This window comes from Ranitomeya imitator, chromosome 4 (assembly GCF_032444005.1).
Source record: "Ranitomeya imitator isolate aRanImi1 chromosome 4, aRanImi1.pri, whole genome shotgun sequence".
NCBI lineage: Eukaryota > Metazoa > Chordata > Amphibia > Anura > Dendrobatidae > Ranitomeya > Ranitomeya imitator.
Window position 1 is genome coordinate 638,562,359 of NC_091285.1, and position 14,109 is coordinate 638,576,467.

The following is a 14,109-nucleotide window of genomic DNA, read 5'->3' on the forward strand; positions in this document are numbered from 1 at the left end:
CAGGGCTGTTCCGGTTTTATTTTTAGCTTTCAAAAACAAAAGGACCATGAAATGTCATAATGGTCTCATAGGTCTGTAATCGGTCCCGCCAAATGTCTTGAAATGGCTTCAAAGAATTAAAATCTGTTTATTCACAAATGGCTTGATTTAATGTTAAGCTTCACGGAAAACTTCTGTTTCACCTAAAATGTGTGTTTTTTTTTCATTATTATTATTTTAATTGAAACGTTTTTGGAGATAATTGTCATTTCTGTACATTCTTCACGGTGACTGGAAAATGGCGGTATATCTGTACATGTTTTAGCCTTGTTCATCTAGTGGGAAAGTTTCCCTCAAATCCTTCCCATCACCCTCCGAAAAAAAAGATGCCTTTTTTACCCCCTCATTTCTCAGAATCCACGTAGCTCCTCTGGAGATGGTTTATTATCTCCTTCCTTTGGTCAGATCTTCGCTTCTTCAGGTCTTCAACGAACACAATGGCCACGAATGTTCTTCAAGAACTCTCGAGATTCTTTTTTTTTTGTTGACGGATGCCATCCACTGGTTTGAGAATCCACCTTGTAGTCACAGCCCCTTCCTCTCAAGCCTTTCCAAAATAGACTGCAGTTTTTTCACGGCTTCCTTCCGTGCTTGCCGAATACCGTCCTGGCCGCCGGTTTCTACTGAATCTAGCTCTAGTAATTCCTTGGTCAACATTTCTTCTAAACACCGGTAACTCATGTCAGTCTTTTTCCCTACAAACTCATCCACTTCTTCTTCCAGATCTTCCACCCTTTCCAAGACCTGGCAGATCTTCAGTATTCCCGGATGTGTGGCACTAGAAAGATCGGCTGGGGGATTGTTGGCTTCTTTAGGCCTGGGAACTGACTCTGGATTTGAAGGCTCCTTTCTATTATAAATTTGCGGAGAAGAGCTGTAATGAGGGTTTGGTGGAGGAAGGTTTGGCTTCGGTTCAGAAGGTGGGCATGATTGGGGCATGTCTGCGGGGTAGCCAGGGAATTGCCTTTGATGGTAACCAGGATTTTGAGGCGAATCCTAAAAGTAGAATTAAGAGACAAAAAAAAGTTATGAAATTTATACTAAATATCAGCTTTGACCCTATGCATATCTCCATAGAATTAGGGAAAACACAATATTTGTACTGTAGAACAAAACGGACATGGGTCCATGGAGATTCATCTATGGCAACATCCTCTTCATTGTCGGTCCGCCACCACTGGTTGTGGCTGTATCTGCTATTCCAACTCAGAACCACTCAGTCCTATTCAAGTGAATGGAACTGAGTTGAGAAAGCAGGCACAGTGACTACTAAACGTAGGATGTAGTACCTGGTAAGCAATGAATGGTGTCTAACAATCCAGCTGCAGTGCCATTAATCAGCTGATTTTGTATCCTGGAGAATCCCATTAGAAATCTTTTGGCGTTTCACAGCGACATTTCAGAAGTTTCTACCATTTGCCGCTCAGAGGTTGAGCTGCTCCATATAGGGCAGGTGATGGCTGTCTTACACAGCAGAGACCCATCTCTAACAGCAGTGACAGGAGCCAGCGCCGATCACTTATTTAACCATTTCAATGCTGCTGTCAGCTCTGACAGCTACACTTAAGTGGAGCAATCCGATTGTAGAATTCGATTAGACACCCATTACCCACCTCCTTCCCCTACATGATGCAATTGTGTGATTAGGATAGGTTGCCATCGCAGCTCGGGGGCCTACTGAAGGCCCCCATAGCTGCCACCAGTACACAGGAGAAATTAATTTTTATTTACTATATTTGTTCATTTATATAAAATAAAAAGTTTGAATCGCCTCCTTTTCCTCATCAAAAATAAATAAATTCATCATCATCATCGGGAATCTGTCACCTCATTTTGGCCCTATAAACTGCGGCCACCGCCATCACTATAATCTAACCTTTTTTTCTCATCTTTCAGGATACATCGGGGGCTTATCTACAGCATTACAGAAAGTTGTAGATAAGCCCCTGATGCCGATGGCAGCAGCCTATAGGCCAAAATGAGGTGACAGATTCCCTTTAATAAAAAAAATCTAAAGGTGAAGTTCAGGATGTTGAAATGCCGACTGGTGGGTCAGAAGCGCTGGGCCGATGGCTGCTCTCCTGCTGACCGGCTGTCTGAGTTTGTCCTCAGCCTCCGAGCAGGGGTGAGGGATTCTGTCCCCCCGTTCTAGTTATAGGTGGGGTCTAAGCACCCAGATCCCGGCTGATCAAACCTTCTGACACATCTCTGATGTGAAAGCTTTGTGGGAATTAGACTAACTATAACCACTGGGCTCCTAAACAAAGACATTATTAATACCGTCTGCGGTGCACCCCGACTTCTACATACAGGACCTACCTTTACATCATACACTGGCGACTGGACGTCTCCTCCGGGCCAGGGTGATCGGCCTCCAGTCACATAATGCGTGTCGTTCAGGTTCTGCGGCGGGGCCGAGTGCCATTGGTAGGGGTTAGGAGGTGCGTACATATTCCAGCTGTCATCTCTAGGAGCCTGCTGTGAAACATACAATACAGGTCAGAGTAACCTGTTGGCAACATGGCGGCACCTCATGCTTTGTAGAACAGTGCTACACATCCTCTTGGGCTGTCCAGGACTTATGTCATCAATATCAGATTGGTGGGAGTCTCCACCAATCAGAAATGTTCTGCTCTATACTCCAAGTAGTGGCAGTTCCGCGGTACTGCAGTTCTGCTCCTGAATGGAATAAGAGCTGCAGTAACAATGGCCACTACACGGAGCTCTGGCTCCGCACCGTTTACATCCAAGCCCCCATGGAAACGGCAAATCGCTGTTTATGGGGGTGCTAAGGATCGGACCCCCACCAATCGGATATTGATGACCTACGTCATCAATAGCCAAGTGCCAGACAACACCTATAAGATTAACGTTGTTACATAAAGCTCAGACTGATCTGCTCTTAGGCAGGGAACACAATTACAGAACTAAAGCTTAGATGTAGGTTATGCTGCTAGTCATACTGTCATGCTGGGACAAATAGTGTTCTGTTATTTGGTGCCACTGATAGCCAAAATAGAAATACAACTAAGTACAGACCAAAAGTTTGGACACACCTTCTCATTTAAAGATTTTTCTGTATTTTCATGACTGAAAATTGCACATTCACACTGAAGGCATCAAAACTATGAATTAACACATGTGGAATTATAAACTTAACAAAAAAGTGTGAAACAACTGAAAATATGTCTTATATTCTAGGTTCTTCAAAGTAGCCACCTTTTGCTTTGATGACTGCTTTGCACACTCTTGGCATTCTCTTGATGAGCTTCAAGAGGTAGTCACCGGGAAGACTGTTAGAATTTGTATTATGGCAAGAAAAAAGCAGCCAAGTAAAGATAAACGAGTGGCCATCATTATTTTAATAAATGAAGGTCAGTCAGTCTGAAAAATTGGGCAAACTTTGAAAGTGTCCCCAAGTGCAGTTGCAAAAACCATCAAGCACTACAAAGAAACTGGCTCACATGAGGACCGCCCCAGGAAAGGAAGACCAAGAGTCACCTCTGCTTCTGAGGATAAGTTTATCTGAGTGACCAGCCTCAGAAATCGCAGGTTAAGAGCAGCTCAGATTAGAGACCAGGTTAATGCCACACAGAGTTCTAGCAGCAGACACATCTCTACAACAACTGTTAAAAGGAGACTTTGTGCAGCAGGCCTTCATGGTAAAATAGCTGCTAGGAAACCACTGCCAAGGACAGGCAACAAGCAGAAGAGACTTGTTTGGGCTAAAGAACACAAGGAATGGACATTAGACCAGTGGAAATCTGTGCTTTGGTCTGATGAGTCCAAATTTGAGATCTTTCGCTCCAACCACAGTAACATAGTAACATAGTTAGTAAGGCCGAAAAAAGACATTTGTCCATCCAGTTCAGCCTATATTCCATCATAATAAATCCCCAGATCTACGTCCTTCTACAGAACCTAATTGTATGATACAATATTGTTCTGCTCCAGGAAGACATCCAGGCCTCTCTTGAACCCCCCGACTGAGTTCGCCATCACCACCTCCTCAGGCAAGCAATTCCAGATTCTCACTGCCCTAACAGTAAAGAATCCTCTTCTATGTTGGTGGAAAAACCTTCTCTCCTCCAGACGCAAAGAATGCCCCCTTGTGCCCGTCACCTTCCTTGGTATAAACAGATCCTCAGCGAGATATTTGTATTGTCCCCTTATATACTTATACATGGTTATTAGATCGCCCCTCAGTCGTCTTTTTTCTAGACTAAATAATCCTAATTTCGCTAATCTATCTGGGTATTGTAGTTCTCCCATCCCCTTTATTAATTTTGTTGCCCTCCTTTGTACTCTCTCTAGTTCCATTATATCCTTCCTGAGCACCGGTGCCCAAAACTGGACACAGTACTCCATGTGCGGTCTAACTAGGGATTTGTACAGAGTCAGTATAATGCTCTCATCATGTGTATCCAGACCTCTTTTAATGCACCCCATGATCCTGTTTGCCTTGGCAGCTGCTGCCTGGCACTGGCTGCTCCAGGTAAGTTTATCATTAACTAGGATCCCCAAGTCCTTCTCCCTGTCAGATTTACCCAGTGGTTTCCCATTCAGTGTGTAATGGTGACATTGATTCCTTCTTCCCATGTGTATAACCTTACATTTATCATTGTTAAACCTCATCTGCCACCTTTCAGCCCAAGTTTCCAACTTATCCAGATCCATCTGTAGCAGAATACTATCTTCTCTTGTATTAACTGCTTTACATAGTTTTGTATCATCTGCAAATATCGATATTTTACTGTGTAAACCTTCTACCAGATCATTAATGAATATGTTGAAGAGAACAGGTCCCAATACCGACCCCTGCGGTACCCCACTGGTCACAGCGACCCAGTTAGAAACTATACCATTTATAACCACCCTCTGCTTTCTATCACTAAGCCAGTTACTAACCCATTTACACACAATTTCCCCCAGACCAAGCATTCTCATTTTGTGTACCAACCTCTTGTGCGGCACGGTATCAAACGCTTTGGAAAAATCGAGATATACCACATCCAATGACTCACCGTGGTCCAGCCTATAGCTTACCTCTTCATAAAAACTGATTAGATTGGTTTGACAGGAGCGATTTCTCATAAACCCATGCGGATATGGAGTTAAACAGTTATTCTCATTGAGATAATCCAGAATAACATCCCTCAGAAACCCTTCAAATATTTTACCAACAATAGAGGTTAGACTTACTGGCCTATAATTTCCAGGTTCACTTTTAGAGCCCTTTTTGAATATTGGCACCACATTTGCTATGCGCCAATCCTGCGGAACAGACCCTGTCGCTATAGAGTCCCTAAAAATAAGAAATAATGGTTTATCTATTACATTACTTAGTTCTCTTAGTACTCGTGGGTGTATGCCATCCGGACCCGGAGATTTATCTATTTTAATCTTATTTAGCCGGTTTCGCACCTCTTCTTGGGTTAGATTGGTGACCCTTAATATAGGGTTTTCATTGTTTCTTGGGATTTCACCTAGCATTTCATTTTCCACCGTGAATACCGTGGAGAAGAAGGTGTTTAATATGTTAGCTTTTTCCTCGTCATCTACAACCATTCTTTCCTCACTATTTTTTAAGGGGCCTACATTTTCAGTTTTTATTCTTTTACTATTGATATAGTTGAAGAACAGTTTGGGATTAGTTTTACTCTCCTTAGCAATGTGCTTCTCTGTTTCCTTTTTGGCAGCTTTAATTAGTTTTTTAGATAAAGTATTTTTCTCCCTATAGTTTTTTAGAGCTTCAATGGTGCCATCCTGCTTTAGTAGTGCAAATGCTTTCTTTTTACTGTTAATTGCCTGTCTTACTTCTTTGTTTAGCCACATTGGGTTTTTCCCATTTCTAGTCCTTTTATTCCCACAAGGTATAAACCGCTTACACTGCCTATTTAGGATGTTCTTAAACATTTCCCATTTATTATCTGTATTCTTATTTCTGAGGATATTGTCCCAGTCTACCAGATTAAGGGCATCTCTAAGCTGGTCAAACTTTGCCTTCCTAAAGTTCAGTGTTTTTGTGACTCCCTGACAAGTCCCCCTAGTGAAAGACAGGTGAAACTGTACAATATTGTGGTCGCTATTTCCTAAATGCCCAACCACCTGCAGATTTGTTATTCTGTCAGGTCTATTAGATAGTATTAGGTCTAAAAGTGCTGCTCCTCTGGTTGGATTCTGCACCAATTGTGAAAGATAATTTTTCTTGGTTATTAGCAGAAACCTGTTGCCTTTATGGGTTTCACAGGTTTCTGTTTCCCAGTTAATATCCGGGTAGTTAAAGTCCCCCATAACCAGGACCTCATTATGGGTTGCAGCTTCATCTATCTGCTTTAGAAGTAGACTTTCCATGGTTTCTGTTATATTTGGGGGTTTGTAACAGACCCCAATGAGAATCTTTGTGCGACTCAGAAAAGGTGAACGGATGGACTCTACATGCCTGGTTCCTACCGTGAAGCATGGAGGAGGAGGTGTGATGTTGTGGGGGGGCTTTGCTGGTGACACTGTTGGGGATTTATTCAAAATTGAAGGCATACTGAACAAGCATGGCTACCACAGCATCTTGCAGCGGCATGCTATTCTATCCGGTTTGCGTTTAGTTGGATCATTTATTTTTCAACAGGACAATGACCCCAAACACACCTCCAGGCTGTGTAAGGGCCATTTGACCAAGAAGGAGAGTGATGGGGTGCTGCGCCAGATGACCTGGCCTCCACAGTCACCAGACCTGAACCCATTCGAGATGGTTTGGGGTGAGCTGGACCGCAGAGTGAAGGCAAAAGGGCCCACAAGTGCTAAGCATCTCTGGGAACTCCTTCAAGATTGTTGGAAGACCATTTCCGGTGACTACCTCTTGAAGCTCATCAAGAGAATGCTAAGAGTGTGCAAAGCAGTCATCAAAGCAAAAGGTGGCTACTTTGAAGAACCTAGAATATAAGACATATTTTCAGTTATTTCACACTTTTTTGTTAAGTATATAATTCCACATGTGTTAATTCATAGTTTTGATGCCTTCAGTGTGAATGTACAATTTTCAGTCATGAAAATACAGAAAAATCTTTAAATGAGAAGGTGTGTCTGTCCAAACCGTTGGTGTGTGTGTGTGTGTGTGTGTGTGTGTGTGTGTGTGTGTGTGTGTGTGTGTGTGTGTGTGTGTGTGTGTGTGTATATAAGCTGAAACTCCTAAACCCTTCATCCAATTTTAATGTGGATACCCTCAAATGAAAGCTGAAAGCCTGAACTTCAACTGCACCCGAATTGTTTTGTTTAAAATTCATTGTGGTAATGTCTAGAACCAAAATTAGCAAAATGTTGTCTCTGTCCAAATATATATGGACTTAACTGTATATAAAACCTGTACAAATTTGGACTCATTTATAGGATGCGTCCACGAGTTGCTTTCATTTTTAAAAACTGGGCCAAAAAACCCCAAAACAAAACACAATAACAGAAGCTTTCATGCGGCCAGATAAAAAAAAAAAAAAAAAGTCAGGTCCTGAAGGTGCAAAGTACATGGGTCTATAGAGGGTTCAGTATTTAGTGCTCTTATTACCGCACATCATCTTGAAGCGATCAATTTTATCACTCGGGTATCAGTAAATTACGTTCCTCCCCAATATGCTGGAGGGAAAGTAGCAGATAAAAAAAAAATAAAAAATGCTATAACGAAAAGTCTCTGGATACAAGCAGCCTAGATCTCAGTTTCTGCACCTCTGTGAATACAAAGGGTAAGAAAGGATGGTGAACTGACCCCCCAATACATTTAATTAAAACATTGGGGGAGATCTGTGAAAGTGCCTACTCAATGAACTGTCTTTATTGTAAATATCAACCAAATCACAGTGCAGTTTAAATTTCATAGTATTCTCTTGAAAAATGAAAGCAGTGCAGTGATTGGTTGCTAAAGGCAACAAAAATTTTTTTTTTTTGTTTTCATATTTTGCCCTTTAAAAAATTGAAAATAAATAAAAAAGGAAAATGTCATTAATAAATTCCTAAATACTTTCAATTATCCGATCTAATACCAGAGGTGCTGAGGTAAGAAGAGGTTGCTCACACTGCTGTCCTCTCTGTCTATCTGATCTAATACTGGAGATACCAGAAGTGCTGAGGTAAGAAGAGGCTGCTCACACTGCTATTCTTCCCTGTCTATCTGATCTAATACTGGAGATACCAGAGGTACTGAGGTAAGAAGAGGCTGCTCACACTGCTGTCCACCCTGTCTATCTGATCTAACACTGGGGATACCAGGGGTGCTGAGGTAAGAAGAGGCTGTTCACACTGCTATTCTTCCTGTCTGTTTGATCTAATACTGGAGATACCAGGGGTGCTGAGTTAAGAAGAGGCTGCTCACACTGCTGTCCTCCCTGTCTATCTGATCTAATACTGGAGATACCAGGGGTGCTGAGGTAAGAAGAGGCTGCTCACACTGCTGTCCTTCCTGTCTGATCTAATACTGGAGAAACCAGAGTTGCTGAGGTAAGAAGAGGCTGCTCACACTGGTGTCCACAATGTATATCTGATCTAATACTGGAGATACCAGAGGTGCTGAGGTAAGAAGAGGCTGCTCACACTGCTGTCCTTCCTGTCTGATCTAATACTGGAGAAACCAGAGTTGCTGAGGTAAGAAGAGGCTGCTCACACTGCTGTCCACAATGTATATCTGATCTAATACTGGAGATACCAGAGGTGCTGAGGTAAGAAGAGGCTGCTCACACTGCTGTCCACCCTGTCTATCTGATCTAATACTGGAGATACCAGAGGTACTGAAGTAAGAAGAGGCTTCTCACACTACTGTCCACCCTGTCTATCTGATCTAATACTGGAGATACCAGAGGTACTGAGGTAAGAAGAGGCTGCTCACACTGCAGTCCACCCTGTCTATCTGATCTAATACTGGAGATACCAGAGGTACTGAGGTAAGAAGAGGCTGCTCACACTGCTGTCCACCCTGTCTATCTGATCTAATACTGGAGATACCAGAGGTACTGAGGTAAGAAAAGGCTGCTCACACTGCTGTCCACCCTGTCTATCTGATCTAATACTGGAGATACCAGAGGTACTGGGGTAAGAAGAGGCTGCTCACACTGCTGGCCACCCTGTCTATCTGATCTAATACTGGAGATACCAGAAGTGCTGAGGTAAGAAGAGGCTGCTCACACTGCTATTCTTCCTGTCTGTTTGATCTAATACTGGAGATAACAGGGGTGCTGAGGTAAGAAGAGGCTGCTCACACTGCTGTCCACCCTGTCTATCTGATCTAATACTGGAGATACCAGAAGTGCTGAGGTAAGAAGAGGCTGCTCACACTGCTGTCCACAATGTATATCTGATCTAATACTGGAGATACCAGAGGTGCTAAGGTAAGGGTACCGTCACACAGTGCAATTTTGATCGCTACGACGGCACGATTCGTGACGTTCGAGCGATATAGTTACGAGATCACAGTGTCTGACACGCTCCTGCGATCAGGGACCCCGCTGAGAATCGTACGTCGTAGCAGATCGTTTGAAACTTTCTTTCGTCGTCTAGTGTCCCGCTGTGGCGGCATGATTGCATGGTGTAACATATATCGTATACGATGTGCGCATAGTAACCAACGGCTTCTACATCGCACATACGTCATGAAATTATCGCTCCAGCGTCGTAGATTGCAAAGTGTGACAGCAGTCTACGACGCTGGAGCGATATTGTTACGACGCTGGAGCGTCACGGATCGTACCGTCGTAGCGATGAAAATTGCACTGTGTGACGGTACCCTTAGAAGAGGCTGCTCACACTGCTGTCCATAATGTATATCTGATCTAATACTGGAGATACCAGAGGTGCTGAGGTAAGAAGAGGCTGCTCACACGGCTATTCTTCCTGTCTGTTTGATCTAATACTGGAGCTACCAGGGGTGCTGAGGTTAGAAGAGGCTGCTCACACTGCTGTCCATCATATCTATCTGATCTAATACTGGAGATACCAGGGGTACTGAGGTTATCCTTCCTGTCTGTTTGATCTAATACTGGAGCTACCAGGGGTGCTGAGGTAAAAGAGAGGCTGCTCGCACTGCTGTCCACCCTCTTTATCTGATCATATAAAGGAGATACAAGGGATGCTGAGGTAAGAAGAGGCTGCTAACCCTGCTGTCCTTTCATATTTATTGGCTTTGTTATGACAGGTCACTGATCCTGCAGTGACCGGCCCCCTATTTTACATACTGCATAGAATTGTGCGGGGAAAAAAAAAAATTAAAATTCATCACTCAGGCAGTGACGCCTATGCTGTAGCATGATACAATGTATAATATATTATTCATTAATATCCACGTGTAGATTGCGAATGGCACTTGTATAAACAATTTCAAAACAAACCTCAGACTAATGGAGGCCGAGCACTGAACAAATCCATTAACTTGATTTGCAAGTTTAAAAAAAAATCTTTAAAAAGAAAAATGTCCAACAGGGGACACTGGTGTGGCCCACATAGAATAAATTGAAAAAATACATTCAATACATGGAAGGGATATAAAATATTTCCAGTATCAAAAACACCTTTCCTATTAAGGACTTATTAGACAGGGATATCGGGCTTGAAGGTTTAGGTTGAATCACTTTACTCAAAAGGAACAGATGTGTGGGTAATATGCTTCTGATGCTGGAAATGATGTAAGTAAGGCTTCTTTCACACTTCAGTTGTTTGGCGTTAGTCTGCTCCGACAGTGACGGATCGACGGATCCGTCAAAATTGTTGAGAAAACGGTTCTAACGGATCCATTTTTTTTTACGCATCCGTGTATCTGGGAAAAGTATCTTTTTTGAAGCATGCTCAATTGAAAAAGCGGATTGGGGCGACGGATTCGCCAATTGACGGTCGCAACGGATCCGTCGCCCATAGGCGGCCATTCTAGGAAATGGCGGACACGACGGATCCGTCACGAACCGCCATTTCGGCGCAGACAAAAAAACGTTGCAATGTCCGTCAATGTGTAGACGACGTCTGCCAAATTTCAACGGATCCGTCACATGGCGGATGGAACGGACGACCATCCGCCACATTCCGTCGCTAATGCAAGTCTATTGGAAAATAGCGGATCCGCCCCCCAAAAAATGGCGGATCCGCTATTTGATGAAAACGGCGGATTCAAACTGACGCCAAAAGACTGAAGTGTGAAAGAGGCCTAAGGGTCACTGATTCAACATAAAGGTTTGTATTTAAGCTAGTGCTATGCAAGTCAAACCATCACAGAATCAGTGAGTAAATTAGATGGATGGATTAAATCTACTATATAATTGTCTAAGGGTCACTTGCGTCTGTCTGTCTGTCTCGGATATTCATTGGTCGCGGCCTCTGTCTGTCATGGAAATCCAGTCGCTGATTGGTCTCGCCAGCTGCCTGTCATGGCTGCCGCGACCAATGAGCGACGGCCACAGTCTGATTAGTCCCTCCCTAGTCCCCTGCAGTCAGTGCCCGGCGCCCGCTCCATACTCCCCGCAGTCAGCGCCCGCTCCATACTCCCCTCACACAGGGTTAATGCGAGTGGTAACGGACCACGTTATGCCGCGGGTAACTCACTCCGTTACCGCCGCTATTAACCCTGTGTGACCAAGTTTTTACTATTGATGCTGCCTATGCAGCCTCAATAGTAAAAAGATCTAATGTTAAAAATAAAAAAATCATCATATACTCACCTTCCGCCACCTTTCCCGCTCCTCGCAACGCTCCTGTGCCGGCTCCATGCAAGCGGCAGGTTCCGGTGGCAAGGATGGTATGCGACAAGGACCTTCCATGACGTCACGGTCATGTGACCGCGACGTCATCACAGGTCATGCGCTCATCCAACCCTGGGACCGGAAGCTGCCGCCTGCACCGCACACAAGCGCCAGGACTACAAGGGCTCCCTCGGAAGGTGAGTATATGTTTATTTTTTATTTTAAGTCTTTTTTAACCTGTTACATACGTGTCTGGGCAATATACTACGTGGCTGGGCAATATACTACGTGACACTGTGCTGTATACTACGTGGCTGGGCAATATACTACGCGGCTGGGCATTATACTACGCGGCTGGGCAATATACTACGTGGGCTGTGCAACATACTACGTGACTGGGCAATATACTACGTGGACATGCATATTCTAGAATACCCGATGCGTTAGAATCGGGCCACCATCTAGTATATATATAGGCAAGCACTCCAATTGTTTCAGGTGTAAAAAAGTGAAAGACCTTCTTTTATTCTGTCCCACTCATCCTGGGCAACGTTTCGGCTCCTACTGAGGCTTGACAAAGGCTCAGGAGAAGCTGAAACGTTGCCCAGAATAAAGTTTTTTTTTCACCTGAAACAACTGGAGTGCTACCTTCATTTTTTTTTTCTTCTGGTTAGTTTGGCAAGTATTGGACTGTTTGCCTGGAGGCCTGGCACCTTCTGTGAATTACTGTGATATTCATAAATAAATATTTATTTATTTTTTTTCCTCCCCACAATACTATATTATTATTATTTATTATTTATTTGTATAGCACCATTGATTCCATGGGAATCCAAGGGGTTACACACAAGTTACAGCTATCACTTACAGTAAACAAACTAACAATGACGGACTGATACAGAGGGGCGAGGACCCTGCCCTTGCGGAGTTACATTCTACAGGATTATGGGGAAGGAGACAGTAGGTTGAGGGTTGCAGGAGCTCCGGTGTTGGTGAGGCGGTAGCTTCGATAGTGATGAGGAGGCAGCGGTGTCAGTGCAGGCTGTAGGCTTTCCTGAAGAGATGGGTTTTCCAGTTCCGTCTGAAGGATCCGAATGTGGTTGATAGTCGAACGTGTTGGGGCAAAGAATTCCAGAGGATGGGGGATATTCGGGAGAAGTCTTGGAGGCGATTGGATGAGGAGCGAATAAGTGTGGAGGAGAGAAGGAGGTCTTGGGAGGACCGGAGATTACGTGAGGGAAGATATTGGGAGAATAGTTCAGAGATATATGGAGGAGACAGGTTATGGATGGCTTTGTAGGTCAGTATTAGTAATTTGAACTGGATACGCTGAGGGAATGGGAGCCAGTGAAGAGATTTGCAGAGGGGGGAAGCAGAGGAGTAGTAGCGAGGAAAGAGATGAATTAGTCGGGCAGCAGAGTTAAGGATGGACTGGAGAGGTGCAAGGGTGTTAGCAGGGAGGCCGCAGAAAAGGATGTTGCAGTAGTCAAGGCGGGAGATGATGAGGGCATTCACAAGCATTTTAGTAGATTGACGGTTGAGGAAAGGACGGATTCTGGAGATATTTTTGAGCTGGAGGCGACAGGAGGTGGATAGAGCTTGGATGTGAGGTTTGAAGGACAGGGCAGAGTGGAAGGTTACTCCGAGGCAGCGGACTTCCGGTACGGGGGAAAGCATGATGTCATTGATTGCGATAGATAGGTCAGGTAAGGAAGATCTATGGGATGGAGGAAAGAGGAGTTCAGATTTATCCACATTGAGTTTGAGGAAGCGAGAGGAGAAGAAGGAGGATATGGCTGATAGGCACTCTGGGATTCTGGACAGCAGAGCGGTGAGGTCTGGGCCAAAGAGGTAGATCTGAGTGTCATCAGTATAGAGGTGGTACTGGAATCCATGGGACTTTATGAGTTGTCCCAAGCCAAGTGTATAGATTGAGAAGAGTAAGGGTCCTAGAAAAGAGCCTTGGGGGACTCCAACAGAGAGAGGGCGGGATGAGGAGGTAGTGTGGGAGACGCTGAATGTACGAGAAGATCCAGGATAGAGCGAGGTCTTTGATGCCAAAGGAGGAGAGTATCTGTAGTAGGAGGCAGTGGTCAACTGTGTCGAAAGCAGAGGACAGGTCTAGAAGGAGGAGTACAGAGTGTTGTCCATTAGCTTTTGCGGTAAGTAGGTCGTTAGTGATTTTGGTGAGGGCTGTCTCAGTTGAGTGATGGGGGCGGAAACCAGATTGTAGATTGTCAAAGAGCAAGTTAGATGAGAGGTGGGAGGAACGTTCAGCGTGGACGTGCTGCTCCAGGAGTTTGGAAGCGAATGGGAGCAGTGATATTGGGCGATAGCTGGACATAGCAGTTGGATCGAGGGTTGGCTTTTT

General features: G+C 44.2%; 1 protein-coding gene across 2 annotated transcripts in view; it reads right to left on the reverse strand.

Annotated features, from left to right (window-relative positions):
• Positions 1-218: 218 nt before the first annotated feature.
• BAG4 (BAG cochaperone 4) overlaps positions 219-14,109 on the reverse strand; it is a 31,989-nt gene continuing 18,098 nt past the window's right edge. The window contains exons 4-5 of one of the 2 annotated variants that reach the window (XM_069766849.1): positions 2,359-2,517; positions 219-1,035 (exon numbers count right to left, since the gene is read on the reverse strand). In XM_069766849.1, coding sequence (XP_069622950.1) covers positions 565-1,035; positions 2,359-2,517 — 630 coding nt within the window. In that variant the 3' untranslated portion in view covers positions 219-564. The remainder of the gene's footprint in view (positions 1,036-2,358; positions 2,518-14,109) is intronic. The other variant, XM_069766850.1, reaches the window with a different exon arrangement.